This window comes from Myxocyprinus asiaticus, chromosome 3 (genome assembly GCF_019703515.2).
Source record: "Myxocyprinus asiaticus isolate MX2 ecotype Aquarium Trade chromosome 3, UBuf_Myxa_2, whole genome shotgun sequence".
Lineage (NCBI taxonomy): Eukaryota > Metazoa > Chordata > Actinopteri > Cypriniformes > Catostomidae > Myxocyprinus > Myxocyprinus asiaticus.
In genome coordinates this window covers 9,022,611-9,046,888 of record NC_059346.1, presented here as the reverse complement: position 1 = coordinate 9,046,888, position 24,278 = coordinate 9,022,611, and the positions used below count along the sequence as shown (strand labels likewise).

At 39.4% G+C, this 24,278-nt stretch overlaps 1 protein-coding gene and 1 pseudogene across 7 annotated transcripts in view; both read right to left on the bottom strand.

The window, feature by feature from the left end:
* Positions 1 to 14,503, bottom strand: part of LOC127430360 (RING-type E3 ubiquitin-protein ligase PPIL2-like) — a 67,784-nt gene extending 53,281 nt beyond the window's left edge. For 6 of the 7 annotated variants that reach the window (XM_051680108.1, XM_051680115.1, XM_051680107.1 and 3 more), the window contains exons 1-7: positions 14,373 to 14,503; positions 13,917 to 13,955; positions 13,067 to 13,123; positions 12,792 to 12,854; positions 12,528 to 12,579; positions 3,976 to 4,027; positions 2,114 to 2,199 (exon numbers count right to left, since the gene is read on the bottom strand). In XM_051680108.1, coding sequence (XP_051536068.1) covers positions 2,114 to 2,199; positions 3,976 to 4,027; positions 12,528 to 12,579; positions 12,792 to 12,854; positions 13,067 to 13,123; positions 13,917 to 13,955; positions 14,373 to 14,398 — 375 coding nt within the window. In that variant the 5' untranslated portion in view covers positions 14,399 to 14,503. Of the gene's footprint in view, positions 1 to 2,113; positions 2,200 to 3,975; positions 4,028 to 12,527; positions 12,580 to 12,791; positions 12,855 to 13,066; positions 13,124 to 13,713; positions 13,956 to 14,372 lie in introns of all 7 variants that reach the window. The other variant, XM_051680129.1, reaches the window with a different exon arrangement.
* A 5,812-nt stretch (positions 14,504 to 20,315) lies between these two features.
* Positions 20,316 to 22,876, bottom strand: LOC127431247 (galactosylceramide sulfotransferase-like; annotated as a pseudogene).
* Between the last annotated feature and the right edge of the window lie 1,402 nt (positions 22,877 to 24,278).

The window sequence follows — 24,278 nt, the reverse complement described above, 5'->3', positions numbered from 1 at the left end:
CCGGGTGCCTTCCAGTGGCCCAAACAGGGAATTAAGTATTTGGGAATTTTATTCCCAGCAAATTTGTCTGATTTAGTCAGAGTTAATTTTGATCCCTTAATAAAAAGGTTTTCGAATGATGTGGACAGGTGGGCTTCATTACATTTATCGATGATTGGGAAGGTTAATGTTATTAAAATGATAGATGTCCCCCTCTCTTATTTCAAGCAATTTGATAGCATAGCGAAGTCCTTCATTTGGGATGGTAAGCGTCCCAGGTTAAATTTCAATTCGTTACATAGGCCGATTGACAAAGGTGGGTTAGGCCTACCCAAGATTTTGTTTTATTATTATGCATTCGGTCTTAGACATTTGGCTCATTGGTCGCTTCCACCTGAGAGAGCCCCTCCCTGGTTTTGTATTCAAATAAATACAAATTTGCAGTGGCCCTATTTCGCCACTGCAAAGCCCTTCAATTAAACTAGCCGGAGAGGTGAAGTCGTACCCCGTTATTTTGCATTTGCACTCGATATGGACAAAAGTGTCCAGAGTGTTTAATTCTGATATTTATTTAAACGTAGCCTCGAGCATATGGCTGAACCCTAAACTATGTATTAATAAGTCCCCTTTCTGTTGGTCAGATTGGATTGTGAGGGGGGTTAATACACTTTGTGACCTATATGAGAGTGGAGTATTGAGACTTTTTGAAAATTTGGTTCAACATTTTGGCATTCCCAGATCTCAGTTTTATAAGTATTTACAGCTGCGCCACCTACTCTGCACTGTTTTTGGGAGTGGCATTGCCAGTGCGGCAGATACTCTGGGAGTGGTGATTGCTGCTTTTGGGAAGGGTCATGAAGCATCAGTGTTTTACTCCCTGCTAATTCAGAGTCTGGGGGACAGAGCTTTGAATTCTCTCAAACAATTATGGGAGAAAGATCTAAACTTGATATTGGAGGAGGGGTTGTGGGCTAGGATCCTAAAAAATTTCAAGTCTGCATCTAGAGATGCAAGGGTTCACCTTGTGCAATTTAAGATTTTACATCGATTTTATTGGACCCCCTCCAGATTGTATAGGCTTGGTCTTAAAGACACACCCACCTGCTGGGGATGTCAATCAGAGGTTGGAGACATAACTCATGTCTTTTGGGGGGGTGTTGAGATCCAGGAATTCTGGTTGAAAGTTCAGCGTCTTATGTGTGATGTATTGGGCACTCGGCTTTCACTTTGCCCTAGACTCTGTATTTTGGGCGATGGGGTGGTCATTGACGTTGAGAATCGGCACATAAAGAATTGGGTCCTAACGAGCATCACGATCACCAGACAGGTTATTTTAAGGGGTTGGAGGTCGGTTGGAATGCCCTCATTTCATGAGTGGTGCTCGGAGATAGGGAGGGTGGCAGCCCTTGAGGAAGGGATGTATAGAAGGCTGGGAAATCTGGGGTTATTTGATAGGAAATGGGGCAGATATTTGGCCTTTTTGGAAGGCTTTCGGGGAGGGGTAGTGGAGACGGATCTCTAGTTTTAAATATGTGTGTGCAATTTGATTGTTTTTTGAAAATATGCTTTTTATTTATTTATTATATTTATTTATTGTGTGCGCGTTTTGTGTTTTTTTTTATATTTATGACCACTGGGGTGAGTGTTTGTGTCGGGTGGGGGTGTTCGTGGGGAAGGGTTTAATTGTACATAATTTGATTCCACATTTTCTGTGATGTTTATTTAATTTGTTGAATGGAATCAATAAAAATTGTTAATAAAAAAAAAAAAAGTGTAATAAAACAAAAGACAGTTTCGACCACTTGGGTCTTCATCAGGCAGTAAAAAACATCAGGTATTGAGGGACTATATAAATACTCACATCTGGCAGTGGGTGTGGACAGCAGACAAGAAAACAATTATCCAATGAGGTCATGCAAAAAGTCAATTATCCTATCTAAAACAATAAACAGTGACCTGCAATAGAGATTATACAACACCACCAACATTACAAATCCTAAAAAGCTAATATCTCAGCATCAACAATGCATTACATGCAGTCATAAATGACCATATTAATATTCCCTTATAAATAAACATTAGCATATCACCATTTCCTCATTTATAGAAAACACACACATTCTGTAATCGTCACCTGAAGTGTGATGATATCCTGGCGAGTGAAGGGCTCATCCGTCAACAAATCTTTATAATTCTTTATCTTGATGTTCAGCTGATCCACTGCATAGACAAAACATTTGCAGGATAATGACTGTTCATGTACTAGTCTGAGTTTGCTTGTTTGTATGGCTTAAAAAAGCGCAAAGCTAATCCGTCCATTATAAATTATGGTTCTCAATTATATTCATCAAGATATCAGCATGATGTTAAAGATGTCATACTGTGGAAAAGTGGATTTGTCTTGCAATTTAGCAATTAAATAGTTTTATATATTATACAGACATACTCTAACTTTCAAAACTTTCCACCCAGACCATATAGTGAACCTAAATGGCAAAAACAGGTAATTCAGAAATCATGGTTTTGAGTGATTTTTCATTTTTGGTTGAAATTTACAGTAACAAAAACAGGCTGTTTAATTCTAAGTATCAGAAACAGGGTGGAAAATGGTCATTTAAACTACAGTATTTTAGATGCAAGATCTTAACTAACATTATAAGTGAACTTCGAAGAAAAAATAAATGCTCTGTAAGTCAAACACATGACCTCTTTTAATTGAGCACAGGTAACTTGGCATGTACTGTATGTATAAACAGTCAAGCAGGCCCTTGAAAACATCTTGGACAGCGCTACTCAATATGTGGCCCGCGGGCCGCATGCGGCCCTTGAACGATTATTTGCAGCCTGCGTTATGATATTGTAACGAGTGAAGGATGGGCGAGGAGGAGGCGGGAACCTGCAGAACAGTCAACATAACTTTAATTACATAAATGAACTTAAACAAACATTAAACACACACACAGCTTGTGTGTCTCTCTCTCTCTCGATCTGGTGCTCCTGGCTCGTCTTTATCCCCCTCCCAGCTGATTACGACAATTCAGTGCCAGGCGTGCGTCGTCACAGCCTGGCCAAGCCATCCTCCTCGTCACACTCCTCCACCTGATTCAGGCCAAGGAGACCTCCGGCATGATTTACTCCCCTCCCTTCCTGGACAGGAGGTGACAAAGTGGCTCGCCGTTCCCCGGACACACTGTCGCCTGGTCCTCGGCCAGCTGGGCAGCGGTCCTCCACGACGGCGGGCGATGGCACTGGACATCGCCTGCAGGCAGACGGCAGCCGGCTTTGCTGCTGGTTTGAGTATTTCTGTAACTGCTGACCTCCTGGGATTTTCACGCACAACTAGAATTGTTGTCTAGAATCTCTAGAATTTACTCTGAATGGTGCCAAAAACAAAAAAATCCAGAGAGCGGCAGTTCTGTGGATGGAAATGCCTTGTTGATGAGAGAGTTCAACAGAGAATGGCCAGACTGGTTCCAACTGACAAAGTCTACGGTAACTCAGATAATCACTCTGTACAATTGTGGTGAGAATAATAGCATCTCAGAATGCTATTCCGAGATGCGGGTTGGCGCTGTTTTGGTGACACGAGGGGGACCTACACAATATTAGGCAGGTGGTTTTAATGTTGTGGCTGATCGGTGTATATATAATCATAAAAATTAAGACTGTGGTCCTCGAAGGCACAGGGATCTAGCTTGGCAGCCCCTGACCTTTCCTAAGTTGAGTAGCCCTGATCTAGAATGTGGTGTGTTTTACCTCATTTGAGAAAACATTGCCCGTGACTTTGTTTGCAACAATGTGGGAGTTGTTTGTGAACACTGTGTAGAGCACAGGACAATGGTACTTCCCTAAAGTACAGGAGAGAAAGAGACAGTGAACATGACCTGCAGACCGCCTCAATCCATTATCTGTTTTCATTGACACATATTGCTGTAGACGCAGGCCAGGTAAGAGGATCAAGAGTGTATGCGCGTGCACACACACAAACATATTTACCTTCATTGTTTTTGCTGAAGTTAAGCTTGATGAGGGATTTGGCCTTAAGCTTCTAGAGAGAGAGAGAGAGAGAGAGAGAGAGAGAGAGAGAGAGAGAGAGAGAGAGAGAGAGAGAGAGAGAGAAACAGGAAGTTATTAGAGGCTTTTGCCTGAGCTTAGCTATCAGACACACCTACATTTTCAATTACAATATAATTACACTGCGTGAATGTCTTTTTACAAAAATAATTAATACATTATTTAGTATAAATTGGCTGATTCATACAGAACCTGTCTAGGCAGTGATGTGACAAGACACTAACTGAGTAGCACTAATTTTAAACGACATCTAGCAAACCAAACATGCTGTGGGGCTAGTATGGTTTTTATGGAATGAAAAGGTAAATTCCTGTGTCTAATGATGCGTTCTTGAGATAAGAGCAGAGAAAGACTTTAATATATTAGTTAAAAGTATAGTTCACCCAAAACTGAAAATTCTCTCATCATTTACTCACCCTCATGCCATCCCAAATGTGTATGACTTTCTTTCTTCTGCTGAATACAAAGATTTTTAGAAGAATATCTCAACTCTGTAGGTTAGGGTTACAATGCAAATGAATGGTGGCCAGAAATTTGAAGGTCTAAAAAGCAGATAAAGGCCGCATAAAAGTAATCCATAAGACTTCAGTTGTTAAATCCATGTCTTAAGAAGTGATATAATAGTTGTGGTTGGGATCAATTTCTTTTTTACTATAATTCTCCTCCCTTCAGAAGTCATGTATTAAACCACTGGAGTTGTATGGATTACATGTGTGCTGCCTTTAAATGCTTTTTATACATTCAAAGTTATGGACCTACAGAGTTGAGATATTTTTCTAAAAAGCTTTGTGTTCAGCAGAAGAAAGAAAGTCATACACATCTGGGATGGCATGAGGATGTGTAAATGATGATATAATTTTCATTTTTGGTGAATTATCCTTTAAAAGTGCTGTTATAGTGCATGGTGGTTTGTTTTTTAACATATACAGGGTTCCCATTCTTTTCAACCAATGAATTTCTAAGACTTTTTCAGTACTTTTTTTAATCACTTTATAGAGATTGCACTATTAAAGAGCAATTTCTAGCCATTTAATAATTTAGAGCCAAGCCTAACTAGAAAGAACAAAGTTTACACACACACACACACACACACACACAATAACCCATATTAACACAAATTGGTAAAGCAGAGCACATAAGGGGACATTCAGTCTGCATGGGAGAACAAGTCCTGACATGTTCTAAAGATCTCAGAAACAATCACTCTAACACACACAGTCTTTCCTATCACCCCTCGTCAACATCCTACTCACACTCCTCTCCATGCAGCGAGACAAATCGAACATGCATAGTTCAGACAACACACAAACATGTAGAACTATGAAGATTAATGGATGAATAACAGATGACAGCCATGTGTTTAGACAGACACTGAATCTGACTGTCAATTCTGAATAGTTTTTTTTTAAGCTATCACACAGGAAATGCAAAGCAGTAACATGTTCTAGCAATGGTGTGAAGTACAACCAAACCTTTTACTATATGAACAAAAGTAAAAAAAACATTTATGTAAATGTGATGGAAAATGAAATCACAACTATTCTGTTAAAGGAATATTCTAGGTTCAATACAAGTTAAGCTCAATCGACAGTATTTGTGCCATAATATTGATTACTACAAAAAATATTTCGAATCGTCCCTCCTTTTCTTTAAAAATAAAAATCTGTTACAGTGAGGGACTTGCAATGGAAGTGAATGGGGACAATCAGTAAATGTTAAAATACTCACCTTTTCAAAAGTATAACCACAAGATGTAAACAATGGGTGTTAACATGATTTTAGTGTGATACATTTGCATAATAACCTTTTCTGTGTAAAGTTACATCCAATTTTTACAACTTTGTTGCCATGATGACGTAACGCCATAAACCCGTGGCGTGGTGGTGGCGTAGTGGACTAAAGCACATGGTAATCAGAAGGTTGCTGGTCCAATCCCCACAGCCACCACCATTGTGTCCTTGAGCAAGGCACTTAACTCCAGGTTGCCCCGGGGGGATTGTCCCTGTAATAAGTGCACTGTAAGTCGCTTTGGATAAAAGCGTCTGCCAAATGCATAAACGTAAATGTAAACCCTAAAGCGACCATAAAAATGACAATTTAAACAACTTTACTGCTCAAATACTGTAATACACCAGTTTTAACAGAAGAATTAATGTAAGTGCTTTTATAAAATTATAAGCTTCACATTTCTGCCTTTACAGCCTAACAAAAATTCACTTCCATTCCACTGTAACCTCGATTTTTGCTTCTTTTTTTAAAGAAGAGGGATGAATCAACATTATTTTGTGGTAATCAACATTATGTCACAAATGCTGTCGACTGAGCTTGAACTGAAAATATTCCTTTAATCTGTTAATAAGGTTAATACAGTTAATGACACCTATCAAACCACCACTGTGATGACACTAAAATTATGAAGGCTCTACAATAAGACTTTTTGTCCAAAATGTAATGAATGACACTACAGTACAGTCATCTGAAGTGTTCACAATTAGAACTCCATGTATCAAATAAGTAACCATTATAAAACGGACAGTTCCGACTCTGAATTCTGATTGGATGAGGTCAATGCTGTTTTAAAATGACTGCAAACGCACACCTGTGATTGCATATTCTATATTTATGCATCAATTCATTACATTGCTGGGCAAGGGCAAACAGATAATAAACTATATTAATTGGCGGAAGAACTGTTTATTCCGATACATTGGTGTCTTTTATCATAATGCTGTTACTGCCACTTTAGAAAAGCAATAAATAATGTCTTATTACATAACACTTATTGCTTTATTTAATAACACTTTATTAATGCAGTACAACAAACAAAACAGCCTTGATATGAATATGTGGTGTATATTGTATATGAAGTGTACTACACCACTGTACACTATAAATAAATAATCTCACACCAAAGAAACACCCTCTCTGTAAACGGTCACACAACTTTCACTGATGCAAACTGATTATGCATGCAGCGTGCACACTCAGAGACCCTATAACTCAAATTCCATAAATTCAGAGAGCAGCAGTGTGTGTCCAGTAAACTGATTATACAGCGATTTACACCCTCATCCAGCTCTGGCATACAAATCAACAGAGTTGTACAATGTCTTCATATATAGCCTCAATAATGACGTCTAGATTAGTGCAGTAATACAGTATTTTCCCTCTATAAGCAACAAATATATTTTTGCAGCTTCACTACTAATGAAACTCATAACAGCATACGGCAACTGTTTGTCATCAATCCAATAAAATGATAATAAAAGGCACGCTAGATTTTAGGGTTATTCTTGTTGTTTTGTTTGGAGAAATGCTTTCTCGTGCTTTGGAAATCGAAAGGAAGAAATAAGACTATATTTTGCATAACGAAAATTATGCCTTTTATTAGTTACATCAGGATTTTTTGCATTGTGACATTATCTTCATGACAATTAAGCACAACAAATACTGCCATGTTTGTATACCTATAATTATACTTCACAAATGTTATTTACAATGCAAATCATATATTGTTATTGTTTTGTTATAGTAATTTGTAGATTTTCTCACATTATAGCTACTGATCACTGGGAAACAGGGTCCCCAAATTGTACACGGTAATAATGTAACATCACAATGCAAAAACCTTTGGTCCTAAAAAAAATACTTAGTATTCTTTATGTTAAATATACTATAATAACATTCTTTTCTTTTGATTTTGGGGTGAAATATGATCTAGACCTTTCTTAAATTCTGTGGGATTCACCCTTGAAGGTACATGTTGTAACATCATCTGCATAGGGCTGAGAGACCTTCTAATAGCCAATTATAGAATTTAGTTTCTTCTAAAATTCATAGCAGGGCTCTTTACAGCATGAGAGCAACCAGATATACCGGTTTGTAGCTTTGGAAGCTCTGGACGGCATTAACTAGTGTACAGATACCATCGCAGTTGATGATGTTGCGGTTTACTTTGTATCATACAGTGTTTGCCTTTCTGGGAGCACTGACCTTCTCCTCAAGTGGAGTCTGATGCCCTCTAGTGGCTACAAAGAATGTTCCATGTTCAATTTACAACATTTGCAGCTTTGTTGATTTTCACAAAACATAATTTTGACCCGTCCCTCCTTTATCAAAAAAAAAAAAAAAAAAAAAAAAAAAAAAAAGGCGCTTACAATGGAAGTGAATGGGGCCAGTCTATAAACACAAATAGTCTACAAATACATATTGTTTCAAAAGTATAGCCACAAAATGTAAACATTATAATTTTATAATTTTCTTTATCAATCACACATTATACATTTTGCACATATACAGTGAAATTCTTCTTTTTTCCCATATCCCAGCTAGGCTGGGGTCAGAGTGCAGGGTCAGCCATGATACAGCACCCCTGGAGCAGATAGGGTCAAGGGCCTTGCTCAAGGGCCCAACAGTGGCATCTTGGCGGTGTTGGGGCTTGAACCCCCGACCTTCTGATAAGTAACCCAGAGCCTTAACCGCTGAGCTACCACTACCCCATTACATGTGTTAACATGATATTAGTGTAAAAACATGTATAATGTCTAGTGGCTATACTTTTGAAACAGTGTGTATTTTAGCATTTATGGATGGGCCCCATTCACTTCATTGTAAGAACCTTATTGTAACCGCTTTTTTTTTTAATAAATGGGTGCGAGTCCAAACAATTTTTTGTGGTAATCAAAATTATGCCACAAATGCTGCTGATTGAGCTTAACTTGTGACGAGGAGGAGGGCGTGGCTGGGCCGTGATGGAGCGCAGGCGGCGCTGAATCAGCGGGAGAGCGAGATAAAGGGCAGCCGGAGACGTCGGTTCGGGAGAGAGAGAGGCGTACGCAGCCACACTGCATGAGTGTCTGTGTTTGTTTATGTTGAGTTTTATCATTAAACTTTATGTTTACTGTTCAGCCGGTTCCCGCCTCCTCCTTGCTCATCCCTTACCTGTTACAGTGATGCCAAATCCCGGGAAGGAGGAGGGACGTGCTGTCGTGGAGTCCTCGCCGCTGCCATCCGCCAGGGGAGCAGCCGTGGCCATCTACCTGGGGACGGAGGGATCGCTGCCAGCCGTTGAGAGCCGGAGGAACCGCAGCCGTCAGCCAAGAAGGGGAGGAGCGGTTACGTCCGCCAGAGGCCAGAGGACTTGCTGCCGTCCGCCGGGGGAGGAGCAAGCTGGTTGGGTTGAGGACCAGGCGACCGCGCATCCGGGAGCCGGCGAGCAATTTCTTCTCTCTCTCTCTCTCCTCTATCTCTCTCTCTCTCTGCTCGCCCTTTCCCTCTCCCCACGCCTCCCCTCGTCTCTCCCCCAGGTTCACAGGAGGCGGGGTGGACCACCAGCTGACAGAAAGACCGGAAGGGAATTAGTCAGACCGATGGCGCCCCGGCCTGAATCAGGCGGGGGAGGAGTGTGACGAGGAGGAGGGCATGGTCAGGCCGTGATGGAGCACGGCCGGGGCTGAATCAGCGGGAACACGAGATAAAGGACAGCCAGAGATGCCGGTCTGAGAGAGAGATGCACGCGGCCGCTCTGCATGTATGTTTATGTTGGTTTTAAGTTGAGTTTGTCATTGAAACTTTGTTTACTGTTCAGCCGGTTCCCGCCTCCCACTTGCCCGTCCCTTACCTGTTACACTTTTATTTAACCCAGAACATTCCTTTAATTCATGCTTTGTGGTTTTATTAGGAGAGACATAGAACTTCAAGCTGATACACTATATTAACAAAAGTATTCACTCACCCATCCAAATAATTGAATTCAGGTGTTCCAATCACTTCCATGGCCACAGGTGTATAAAATGAAGCACCTAGGCATGCAGACTGCTTCTACAAACATTTGTGAAAGAATGGGCCGCTCTCAGGAGCTGAATTCCAGCGTGATACTGTGATAGGATGCCATCTGTGCAACAAGTCCAGTCGTGAAATTTCTTCGCTACTAAATATTCCACAGTCAACTGTCAGTGGTATTATAACAAAGTGGAAGCGATTGGGAATGACAGCAACTCAGCCACGAAGTGGTAGGCCACGTAAAATGACAGAGTGGGGTCAGCGGATGCTGAGGCGCATAGTGCGCAGAGGTCGCCAACTTTCTGCAGAGTCAATCGCTACAGACCTCCAAAGTTCATGTGGCCTTCAGATTAGCTCAAGAACAATGCGTAGAGAGCTTCATGGAATGGGTTTCCATGGCCGAGCAGCTGCATCCAAGCCATACATCACCAAGTGCAATGCAAAGCGTCGGATGCAGTGGTGTAAAGCACGCCGCCACTGGACTCTAGAGCAGTGGAGACGTGTTCTCTGGAGTGACGAATCACGCTTCTCCATCTGGCAATCTGATGGACGAGTCTGGGTTTGGCGGTTGCCAGGAGAACGGTACTTGTCTGACTGCATTGTGCCAACTGTGAAGTTTGGTGGAGGGGGGATTATGGTGTGGGGTTGTTTTTCAGGAGCTGGGCTTGGCCCCTTAGTTCCAGTGAAAGGAACTCTGAATGCTTCAGCATACCAAGAGATTTTGGACAATTCCATGCTCCCAACTTTGTGGGAACAGTTTGGGGATGGCCCCTTCCTGTTCCAACATGACTGCGCACCAGTGCACAAAGCAAGGTCCATAAAGACATGGATGAGTGAGTTTGGTGTGGAAGAACTTGACTGGCCTGCACAGAGTCCTGACCTCAACCCGATAGAGCACCTTTGGGATGAATTAGAGCGAAGACTGCGAGCCAGGCCTTCTTGTCCAACATCAGTGTCTGACCTCACAAATGCGCTTCTGGAAGAATGGTCAAAAATTCCCATAAACACACTCCTGAACCTTGTGGAAAGCCTTCCCAGAAGAGTTGAAGCTGTTATAGCTGCAAAGGGTGGGCCAACGTCATATTAAACCCTATGGATTAAGAACGGGATGTCACTTAAGTTCATATGCGTCTAAAGGCAGATGAGCGAATACTTTTGGCAATATAGTGTATGTGTCATTTTTTAGATGTTAAAATTCTTCCTTGCATCCTTCTTTAATATGCAACTATTAGTACGCCGTAAGTAGGTTGATTTCACCTAAACGTTTAACACTGTGGCACTTCTGTTTATTTGAGAAGCTTGTCTAGCCCAACACTGCAACATTGGCTCAACCAATTGTGCATTTGGAGCAGGACAATCTGTTTGTACTACCAATGGAAGACAGGGGGAGTTTTCTGGAATCTGTTTTTATTCCAGTGATTATTATTTCCATTACGTTTAGGTGGCACTAGTGGCATGTAAATTACACATTACAGCTTTAACCTCAAAGACTTAAAGTCTAATAAGGGCTGGGTGATATGGCAAAAAAATTAAATTTAGATTTTTTTATTTTATTTATTTGTTTCACACTTAAGGACGATTCATGATTCAATTTTTCAACTTTTAAATGTACTCAACTAAAAAGTATCTCCAACATGATACAAATAGCATGTTCTTTATTAGAATGCAAGGCAACCTGGTTAGAAAAATCGAAGTTATTTTCATTATAGTTGTGCAAGAAAAGTGCACAAAAGAACTGCACCACACAAGAAACTGTCAACATAGTGTAAATGTAAAATAAATTAAAATCTAATAAAACCAGATGCTGAGAAATAGTATTTTAAATTAAGAAAACTGCAAAATACTTCTTAGCCAATGTAGGTATTAAGTTTTATCTAAACCAAGTCTATCTGGAAAGTTATTTAGAAAATACTCATTGTATGTCAAACAATTTGTATGTATAATCATAAACCGCTCCCGATAGAGTTCAGGACACGTGGCGCCCTCTAACGGTGCACGCTGAGCAGAGCAGCAATATGAAATGATTTATCATTACAATTCAACTCGCAAAGTTTGTCAAAATGATCGCTGGTCAAATGTTGGCTATAGATGCAGTACACTTGAAACACGTCACAGAACAAAGCAATTCTTAGCGATCTATCTAAATCATCATGGTAAAAAAAAAAAAAATGCGGTGGATGTTTGATTCTCCCATTTATGGCCTATCCATATTATTTGATATGAAGTGCCCATTACTGTCACATAACTAACGCTTTATTATGGGTATTTAAGAAAAAAAAAGAGACGACCGTAAATCGACATGTCCACAACGCTTAGGCCAGTTATGGTCTGATTAAGCCGGTGTATACATGCATGATGGACGAGGCTGAGCTACAATCACAATCTACAATCGCACTGGAAATGTTGTCAGCTTTTATATCAGTCTTTATGTTGTTAACCTGTTACTTTCATTTGGAGCGGCCACACATGCACAGCTGATCAGATTGGGTGCAGCATCAAGCCAAGCGCTATGAAAAATTTTTCTCTTCCTTATTCAGCCTTTGGTGGATTGACAACGTATCTATGGTGTTACTATAACGTTGGCTAATATTTTTATGCAAAACCTTGATTCCTCAAACCTTGAATCACCCAGCCATAAGTTTAATTGTCACTGTCAATAGGAAATAAGTTGCATGTTAGAATACATTAAATACCTCTCCAGTTATGGGGTTGGTACCAAACTTCTTAATCCAAGGCACTATCCTCCTAAAGAGAGAAAAGAGTGCATAGTTTCTCTGGTGTCTTTTGGGCCACATCATATACAACAATAATGAACACCAGCTACTACTACATTATTGATGCACCACCATACTGTGATGAACAGCTTAACAAAAAAACAAAAAAGCTTATTTTGGCAGAGTTTTGTTGTATGCTGCACTCTATTAACACCCTATTAATGGTAAATGTGATATACTTACATTAAGTCAAATACCACCCCATCCACTGTGCACATAGGATACTCAAAGGGCTGAAGTGACAAACTATGAAAGGGATAAAAGACTACATTCAAAAACAACACCCACGCCCACTGTATGATAGAAAATCATACAGATATGGCATAATGGGATTAAATTCATAAAACCAATGATCAACACAGCTCACAGATCAGTACAGTTATAAAAGCAAGGTCTATTTTACAGCAGACTTTTCTTTCAAACATTAAAGAAGTATTAGGAAGAATGTATAAACTCACCTGCAATGATCAAAGCGCAGTCGTCTGAAATTGGCTTGAGGGATTTCTAAAAGCAAGCTGGATAGAGGAATAGATAAATAGACATACTTTATTGATGCCAAGGGGATTCAGGTGCACAAAGAGCAGAATTATCAGTTAAGCGCACAAAAATGTAAGACTATTCATACAAAGGGCATTCAATCAATATAATGCGAGACAGAACCGGAGATCCAACAGCATTAAATATACAGTAATAAAGTTGTTTGGTCTGGGAAAGTTCTGGTCATTTGAGAAATTTGGAACACGTGCCAATTTTAGAGGTATAATAGATATACAGTGGCCCCAAAAAATTTTGGACACTTAAAAATGTCATAAATTATGTCACTGCTGCATTCGATAACAAAATATCAAACCAAGTGGCTCTGCAAACAAACGATGCAAGATCTTTTCTAAGAACTAACTTCACTTTTCTCAGCAATTTTTCCATTACTTTAAACCAACTGGTCCCAAAGTCACTTTTAGTGCATGTATGAAGTCAGTTCCCCTAAAGTTACCACAGATGTCCTAGCATCACATTACCTATGTAGACATTACACATTTGAAATTTTTCATATCCCAATATTTTTTGGGGTCACTGTAGTTCAATGCATCTAAATCGATGTAAGTACCTGTGGAGTGGTAGTGGCGTAGTGGGCTAAAGCACATAATTGGTAATCAGAAGGTTGCTGGTTCAATCCCCACAGCCACCACCATTGTGTTCTTGAGCAAGGCACTTAACTCCAGGTTGCTCCAGGGGGATTGTCCCTGTAATAAGTGCACTGTAAGTCGCTTTGGATAAAAGCGTCTGCCAAATGAATAAATGTAAATGCACCTGATTTCTTCCCTCCATAAAACTGAGTGTATTCTGCACCTGAAACAGACAGATAAAATGAAAATAGTTAAAGATACAGTTATATTGAATCTATTGAAGGATCAATTTGACATTAAATTATATATTAAATACGCAGAATTGGACTTGACAGTTTCTGACATTAAACATATATCCCGAGATTAATAAAACGAAAACGGACCGAATTCCACAAAAACAAAATACAACATAGTATTGGTATTGCAGGTTAAAAGCCTCAAAAATGCAATAAAGCTGGTATTTAGTTAAGACAAAACTACTATCAACATCTGATAATAAAAAACACGATATCATCAGAATAAAGGGCAACTTTTAACTTGCTTGTAGTCAGTAAATAGTCAGTAAACATAATAAAAATAATGCTCGAATAGTGGGAACTGGAAACATCTATTAGTCGCGTGATATTCCATTTCAACATACATCTTATCCTTATGCCTTTTCCCCATTTTTGTGGACGATAAGGTAGTAACAATATAAAAGAAAAAAGTTTACAAATGTATAAACAAATACAAAACGACTGCGACTGACAAAACACTCACTTCCGGTCCGTGTCCGGCACGACAGTGAAACGTGTCCGGTGAGAAACGGCGGTAAGATTTTTTTGACCTCTTTGCATTAGTCTTGTAGAAGTGTCTGAAATGTACTACAATGGAAGCACAAATTAAATTATGATGTCTATTTCGAGTGATAGATTTGAAATAATTTTTGGTCTATTTCTCCAAAGAAAAATGTCAGCATATATATAAATAATCTATCTATCTGTAGATTATCTGTCTGTAATCTATCTATCTATCTGTCTGTATGTCTATCTATCTGTCTGTGTGTGTGTGTCTGTCTGTATGTCTGTCTGACTGTATGTCTGTCTATCTATCTATCTATCTATCTGTCTGTCTATCTATCTATTTTTGTAACTGATAATATCTCAGAAGAATGTGAGTGTGTGGCTTATGTTTTGCCTACACTGTGTAAATGTCCCACAAGGATAGTAAAGCTGGAAATCACCTATAGGGACCAGCCATCAATCCCTGTAATGAGCAGAATAGCTTAATGAACATTCTAAATGTTTCAAAAAACTTAAAAAGCATGCATAAAGTTAAAAATGACACATTTCTTTAATATTTTCAAGCAATTTTACTTTTTTATATCCATCTTTTACAGTTTCAAAATAATAAAAAAAAAGGAAAAGGGCCCGAAGCAAAAGTTTGGGCACCCTGCATGTCAGTACTTAGTAACATCTCCTAGCAAGTATCACAGCTTGTAAAAGCTTTTGTAGCCAGCTAAGTGTCTTTCAATTCTTGTTTGGGGGATTTTCGCCCATTCTTCCTTGCAAACGGCTTCTAGCTCTGTGAGATTCTTGGGCCGTCTTGTATGCACTGCTCTTTTGAGGTCTATCCACAGATTTTCAATGATGTTTAGATCGGGGGACGTGAGGGCCATGGCAAAACCTTCAGCTTGCACCTACTGAGGTAGTCCATTGTGGATTTCGAGGTGTGTTTAGGATCATTATCCTGTTGTAGAAGCAATCCTCTTTTCATCTTCAGCTTTTTTACAGATGGTGTGAAGTTTGCTTCCAGAATTTGCTGGTATTTAATTTAATCCATTCTTTCCTCTACCATGTTCCCCTGTGCCACTGGCATCAACACAAGCCCAAAGCATGATTGATCCACCCCTGTGCTTAACAGTTGGAGAGGTGTTCTTTTCATGAAATTCTGCACCCTTTTTTCTCCAAACATACCTTTGCTCATTGCAGCCAAAAAGTTATATTTTAACTTTATCAGTCCACGGAACTTGTTTCTAAAATGCATCAGGCTTGTTTAGATGTTCATTTGCAAACTTCTGATGCTGAAATTTGTGGTGAGGACGCAGGAAAGGTTTTCTTCTCATGACTCTTCCATGAAGGTCATATTTGTGCAGGTGTCACTGCACAGTAGAACAGTGCACCACTACTCCAGAGTCTCCTAAATCTTCCTTAATGTCTTTTGCAGTCAAACAGGGGTTTTGATTTGCCTTTCTAGCAATCCTACGAGGAGTTCTCTTTAAAAGTTTTCTTGGTCTTCCAAACCTCAACCGTTCCTGTTAACTGCCATTTATTAATTACATTACAAACTGAGGAAATGGCTACCTGAAAATGCTTTGCTATTTTCTTATAGCCTTCTCCTGCTTTGTGGGCATCAATTAATTTAATTTTCAGAGTGCTAGGCAGCTGCTTAGAGGAGCCCATGGCTGCTGATTGTTGGGACGAGATCTGAGGAGACAGAGTATGTATAAAGCTTTGAAATTTGCATCACCTGGCCTTTCCAAATGATGATTGTGAACAAGCCATAGCCCTAACAAGCTAATTAAGGTCTGAGACCTTGGTAAAAGTTATCTGAGAGCTCAAATCTCTTGGGGTGCCCAAACTTTTGCATGGTGCTGCTTTCCGTTTTTCAATCTAAAATTGTACAAAATAACAATAATACACTAATATTGCTTAACATTTTGAAAAGTATGTTTCATCTTTAACTTTATGCCTCTTGGAAATTAGTTCATCTTCTACTCACTTAACTATTCACAGCAATAGAAATTTCGACCAGGGGTGCCCAAATTTTTGCGTGCCACTCTATATCACGTTCAGTTGATAATGCATAGTCTCTGTTAATGCTATTAAACCTACAAACACGTGTCTTGCCGATTTCTGATTCCCTAGTGTTGTCAGGAGCGTGTACATTTTATTCGTACCAACTAACATTTTGAAAACATGAAAACATTAATGAATATGTGATTTAAGTCAGAAAGGCTTTACAAATGCATTACACAAAAATGAGTTATGCTAGGTTTCATGAATGAAGCCCATTTGAGCATATCTGAAGCTGAAATAAAAATTAGTGGGACCTTTTAGTTTTACTATTTAAAGATTTACTTTATAAATGACACCCCACAGATGCAACATTGAACTTTTTTCATAAAATGTATTATTTTTCAATATTTCATCAAAGGATGGTCCCATATGTATCTACAGAGGTCTGAGCTAAGCCCCGAATATCCACAGACCCTAGAGCCGCCCCTGCACACAGCTAGCTTGTTAAAGATGTGACTGTCACCATTTGTTTGTGTAAGATTAATTTAACCAAGAAAACGATCTCAGTCATGTCTTTTAATATTTTCATTTCTTTCTGACACAGAAAAAAGTTTTAGGTTTGTCAGTGCTGACCTCTGACCATAAAGGAATAGTTCACCCAAAAATGAAAATTCTGTCATCATTTATACCCACCCTCATGCCATCCCAGATGTATATGACTTCCTTTCTTCAGTAGAACACATTTGAAGAAAAATATCTCAGCTCAGTAGGTCTTTCTAATGGATGTGGATGGTAACAAGATTTATGAGTCTCCAAAAAGCACAGACAATCAGAATTAACGTCATCCATACGACTCCAGTGGTTAAATGAATGTCTTATAAAGTGATACGATCACTTTTGGTGCGAAAAAGATCAATATTTAAGTACTTTTTAACTATAAATCTTCACTTCCGGGTAAGCAGCAGTAAGAGAGTGCTGAGGTCGCGTGATGTATATTCTTTCGTGTGACGTATCAAAGTCTTTCTAGCAAGTCTTTCTAGCACTGTCGGCCATCTTTGGAACGCTATCGGGAGGCTATTTCCAGTCATGCCAGCGCAGCTCCTATCTACTTGAATAGGGAAAGACCGAATCATAATTTGTGCTTCTTTACCTCATATTACGCCAAAACACGCAATTTTCCCAGCTTGTATAGCTTATGCGCATGCACATTAGCAAGTTGATTGACAGGTAATGTTTGTATCTAAAAGGTGATTGGCTCTTTTACCTGTAAGGCGAGACTTCCTTTCTATATCCGTTGACCGTTGGCCGCTAGAGCGTCTTGATTGGGGATTTTAATTTTTCCCATTTATTTTAAGTGGCCCGTCTTTGCTAAATAGTCTCTGGACGTATTCGCATTGGCATGTTCACATGAGAAGTGACACATGCGTGACACACCCGGAAGAGCAGTGCTGTTTACAACTGAGTAGGAGGAACGCTGTACAGAAGCTTCATTTGATTAATGTTTAGAGCTGTATTTGCATTTGTTTGTTTTTCACAATGGTGCGTATGTGTGCTTATCCTGGATGTCACAACCGAGAGAAAAAAGTGTGATTACGTCCGCGGTCATCATCGTAGGAGAGAAGTATAACTTTTCACAGATTTCCTCCAAATGATCTTGAGCGACTGAAGCTATGGCTGATCGTGGTTCACATGAATACAAGTTTACCCACTGAGTCGCTGAAAACATTGAAAATATGTGGTGAACATTTTTCACTGGACGATTTCAGAGCAGACGAGGGAGACCCCCGATATCTGAAGTCATCAGCTGTGCCTATGATGTTTTTTCACAGAACTGAGGTATGTTAGGAGATACAGTCTTACTGTAGTTATAGAACTATGTAATTTTTGTCAAATTACAGGTGCATTTTTTGCTGGTGTTCTACAATCTACTCCAAGCAAAAGAACATCAGTCAAAGGACAACCACTGGACAACGTGATGAATCTCATTCAAAACTCCTTTTGGTGCTGACAAGTCCAGAACCAGTTGGACTACAGACACCTCCATCAATGTCTGGAACCTCTTATCTATCAGTTAGTCCACACATATATGATTTGTCACGCAAGTTGACTATGGGCAGTTTGTACTGTTATTATAAGTCACTTTTGGAATATTGTTTAAATAATGTATTGGTGTTCAAACTGTAAACTGACATGCCTTTCTAGGCTATATTTTTTTGTATGTAGGATGAACCAGTACAGACTGAAGAGCAATCAGAAGAAAGTTTTGACATACATATCAGCATGCTTTCATTAGATCCTCCTCCATTAGATAAGAAGGATGTCAGTTTTGTTCCTCTGGGTTCAACATCAACATCAAGTCCAACCACAGAGGAAGAGGAAGCAGAAGTTAATTAGAAAGAATAAAAATGGATTGTGTGATGGAGCAGTTTAGGAGATGTCAAAAATCACACTTTCACAGAAACCAAAATAATGACATCAGGAAGCCTCATCCATGTTAAGTGGGAATGTGAAAACAGACATCAAGGGCAGTGGAGTTCATGCTCTGATGTTCGGGGAATGCCTGCAAACAACCTTCTTGTGTCATCAAGTACAGTGTTCATCGAAGCAACACGTGCAGACATTGCTGGTTGGGCTGCCCTGGTCAACCTTCAAATGTCAAAGAAAACTACTTTCTATGCACTGCAGTCATCTTACATCATCCCTGTCATTAATGCTGCATACAAAGAACAACAGACAACCATGCTTGATCAACTGCGTATGCAAAATGTACTACAGAAGTGAGTGCCTTTGTCAGGGGACGGAAGATCAGACAGGTAATTACATATGTAATCATTCTGTAGATATCACAAAACGGAAAAACAAAAAGGGTTCTAACAGTAGTGTTTTACTCCTTACAGTCCAGGATTCTGTGCCAGATATAACACAGAGTTTGCTTGATGATACAACCAATAAAATAGTCCACTTTGGTTGGTGCAGGTCAATGTGTATGCAAATAATGTAACAATGTTATGGGTGTGCATATTTGAAATGCTGTGTTTTTTTTCTTTCTCTTTTAACAATATACAGAGTAAAGTCTCTACTTCTGAGACAGTCAATCCACGCATCTTATCACATGGCTCGCTGTGCATGACACTGCGGAGACTCACAGCATATGGAGGCTCATGCTACTCTCCGCGATCCACGCACAACTTACCACGTGCCCCATTGTGAGCGAGAACCCCTAATCACGACCACGAGGAGGTTACCACATGTGACTCTTCCCTCCCTAGCAACTAGGCCAATTTGGTTGCTTAGGAGACCTGGCTGGAGTCACTCAGCACACCCTGGATTCGAACTCACGACTCCAGGGGTGGTAGTCAGCGTCTTTATTCTCTGAGCTACCCAGGCCCCCCAACTTGCTATCCTTGACCACAACAAAAATTTTCATCGTAAGACAGCTACCACCGCTACTGGTAAGTGGTCAGCAATAACATACTATGCATATTAATGAATAGAACACTCAAAATTTTTAAATGTGAAATTATATAAATTATATACACTGTATATACAGTATATATATATATATATATATATATATATATATATATGATGATTTATAGTTAAAAAGTACTTAAAAATTAATCTTTTTCACACCAAAAGCGATCGTATCGCTTTATAAGACATTAATTTAACCACTGGAGTCGTATGGATGACATTAATTCTGATTGTCTGTGCTTTCTGGAGCCTCAAAAATCATGTTACCATCCACATCCATTATAAGGACCTACTGAGTGGTGATATTTTTCTGTTTTTCTTGAAATGTGTTCTGCTGAAGTCATGTACATCTGGGATGGCATGAGGGTGAGTAAATGATAAGAGCATTTTCATTTTTGGGTAACCTATCCCTTTAAAGGGTTAGTTCAACCAAAAATAAAAATTCTGTCATCATTCGCTCATCGAATCATGTCATTCCAAACCCATATGACTTACTTTCGGAACACAAAAGGAAATGTTATGCAGAACGACTGTCTCAGTCACCATTTACTTTTATTGCATTTTTTTCCCAAACAATGAAAAGTGAATGGTGACTGAGAGTGTCGTTCTGCCTAACATCTCCTTTTGTGTTTCACTGACAAAAACAAAAAATGTCGTACAGGTTTGGAACAACATGAGGGTGAGTAAATAGTGACAATTTTCATTTTAGGGTGACAATTCCTTTAACGGTAAAGATAAAGCCAAAAGCAAAACATTTCGATTCAGCCACCAGTGAATGATCTCTCTTATGTGGCCCCACAGTTTTATTTATCCACAGGTTGACACCCATATTGGTTAGGTACTGCAGCTCTGGGGTCAGCATCTTCCTGCACAGCTTTTGATGTTCTTTGTCAGTGTTCATTTTCAGATTGTACCCCATAATTGACTTTTCACCGATGGGTTGCCATGGTTGCATGGAAGTCTCTAGAATTCTTCCTGCATCAACGGCATGGCCTCCCTCAATGCAAATGGAAGCCATTTCTGTGGCGCAGCTCTGCGACATCCCTCGCCATACGCTCGTGGCCATATGTGTCCACTTTCCACCAGAAAGTGCCATTGAAATACTGGTAAAGCTTCCAGTCGTTGCCTTTCCACTCTAGCGCCTTGGCCCAGAGTTCAGGAGTCAGCTTAGACACGGCTGAACCTTTCCAAGCATTGAGTTTGAAAAATATTAAGTCATCCATATCCCAGCAGAGGGCGTCCTTGAGCAGTATAAGCAACTCTTCAAAATACTCCACAAGCATGACCAACTGGAAATGCATGGTGACTGGATGAATGGCTGTGTCCACCTTTGGATCATCAGAATCTAAGTTATTATCCTGTCCAAAGTCAAAGAAAAGCAACTTCTTCAGATAGAACGAATTGAATCCCTCCGGGTCGTAGTAAAGCTTAGGATCTGTCAAGAATTCTCTTAGCTTATCATCCCCTGAAAGCTTCCACGTTAGTGGCACTACGCGTCCAAAATAATGGAATGAAGACTCTGCAAGATCAGCCGGGTCACGGAGGATTGTGATGTAAGCTGTGTTGGCTGGTAGCACTTTGGCTACCTCGACAGCATTGAAACGCATATGATTACAGATGATAATAAAACACATTCCAGGCCTGTAGTCCTTCACTTGTGAGCGAAGGAATGGGGAGGGGTAGAAGAAGTCGTTGTGGCTGTTTGGGAAGGGGAATTTGAGGTGGTGTTTTTCACCAAAACGAAAGAGTATGTTGAGGAAAGTGCTACTAGCTGTTTTGTGGGTTTTCATGAACATGATGTCCACTTTTGGAGTGCAGGTACTCTGCCCCGAGCTGTGATGGGACCCGTTAGAGATTGTGGAGGAATGGGCGGTAGATGGCTAATGTGCACATGAGTAAGGCACTGGGATTCTGTGAACAAAAATGGACAAAATATTTATTAAACACGCTATTAGTGATTCTTGGAAATATCACATTTAAAATGTACCTACTAACTGACAGTTAGCACTTAAATGGAGTCCTGAGAAATCACAATTGTCTCTGTTAATGGAAAGGGACAGCAACCTGATGCATCGACTGCTGGCAGGAGGTGATTTTTTAAAGTTAATAATATAATATATGTGTATAACAAACTAAAACTAAAATTAATTCAAGGTCATTTTTATTTTATTTTAGAGTTATGAAAAGGTGTCTTAGTTTAATTTCAGTTTTTCCAATCATGTCAGTTTTTATTTTAATTTCAGATAACGAAAATGTTTCCACTTAGTTTTTGTTTACGATAATAACACTAATCCACACTGCTTTTCACCATGAAAAAGAAAAGTGACTCTGGGCTGTTAAGCTACAAAAAAGAAAAAACACCAAACAACCACAATAAAAGTAGTCCATATGACTTGTGCACTATATTCCAAGTCTTCTGAAGACATACGATCACTTTGTGTGATTTTGTGCAAAATGTAAGTTTTTATTCACTCCCAAATCTAATAATTTATCAACCTTTGAGACTGACAGCTCAGAGTTCCTGTTAACTTTCATTATATGGTGGAAAGTCATGTAAAGATTTAAAAAAATAACTATAATGTTTTGTTCCACAGAAGAAAGGTTGGAGAAAGTACATATTACGGTGAGTATATAATTACAGAATTTTCAACTGTTTTTTTTAAATGAATGTATTTTTTACCGATGTGTGGCCTACAATTACATTTCTAAATGTTTATGGTATTTAAATGCAGTATAAATGTGCTGTGCTCTGCATTGTGCTTATGTATGCAGAGTCCTCTAGAGCTTTTAGCATTTGATTATGTGAGCATTTTTTGCATTCTTCCAGTGCCCAATTACTTACAGTATAACACTGCAGCTCACTCAGTTTCTTTTCTCCCATGAGTTCAGCCATGCAATCTACATCTGCTCAAAGCGTTATGTAGGGATTTGCAGTGACATTCCAGGTAATGAAGCTAAGAAGCTTGTGACTTCATTTTAAATGTCATATTATTAGTGATGATGGTGCATATGTTCAAAAATACTGGATCATCAGTTCTGCTCTATTTTGTTTCTGACCTTCGAAGTTTGTTTCTACTTTTCAATAAGTTTCTATTTGTTAATATTAGTTAATGCATTAGATGTCCTGAATTTACAATGAAAAACAGCATTTATTAATCTTGCTTAATGTTCATTTATACACTCACCAGCCACTTTATTAGGTACACCTGTACATCTACTTATTCATGCAACTATCTAATCAGCCAATCGTGTGGCAGCAGTGCAGTGCATAAAATCATGCAGATATGGGTCAGGAGCTTCAGTTAAAGTTCACATCAACCATCAGAATGGGGAAAAATTTGATCTCAGTGATTTAGACCATGGCATGATTTTTGGTGCCAGATGGCCTGGTTTGAGTATTTCTGTAACTGCTGATCTCCTGGAATATTCATGCGAGAATGGGAGAATAGAGAATGGTGCAAAAAACAACCAGTGGATTAAAACGCCTTGTTGATGAGAGGGGTCAATGGAGAAGGACCAGACTGGTTCGAGCTGACAGAAAGGTTACGGTAACTCCGATAATCCCTCTGTACAATTTAGTGAGCGGAATACCATCTCTGAATGCACAACATGTCGAACCTTGAGGCAGATGGGCTACAACAGCAGAAGACCACAGTGGGTTCCACTTCTGTCAGCCAAGAACAGAAAACTGGGGCTGCAGTGGGTCTACTATTTGTGTACCTCGGCAGAAATCCAGATTTGTCAGACATGATGATATTTTTCCAATCGTCTCCTGTCCAGTTTTGGTGATCCTGTGCCCACTGCAGCCTTAGTTTCCTGTTCTAAGCTGACAGTAGTGGTACCCGGAGGGGTCTTCTGCTGCTGTAACCCATCCACCTCAATGTTCAGTGTATTGTACATTCAGAAATGCTTTTCTGCGTAGAACTGTTGTAACGCATGTTTATTTGGGTTACTGTCACCTTCCTGTCAGCTTGGACCAGTCTGGCCATTAACAAGCCGTTTTCGCCCACAGAACTGCCGCTCGCTGGATATGTTTTTTTTTTTTATAGCAGGAGATCAGCAGTTACAGAAATACTCAAACGGGTTAAACTTAGTAAAAATCATAAGAACATTGTTGGTTAGTTTGTTTTTCTCTATGAGAGTAAAAGCCAACTATGATTTGTCACAATTTCGCCATCTTTTACTTTTATTATTATAAAACAACATTTTGGTTAAAATTCTATTCATGTATATGGGAAAATGAATATTGTATTTTATATAATGTAATTGGTCACCATTTCTTTTACGTTTTCTCA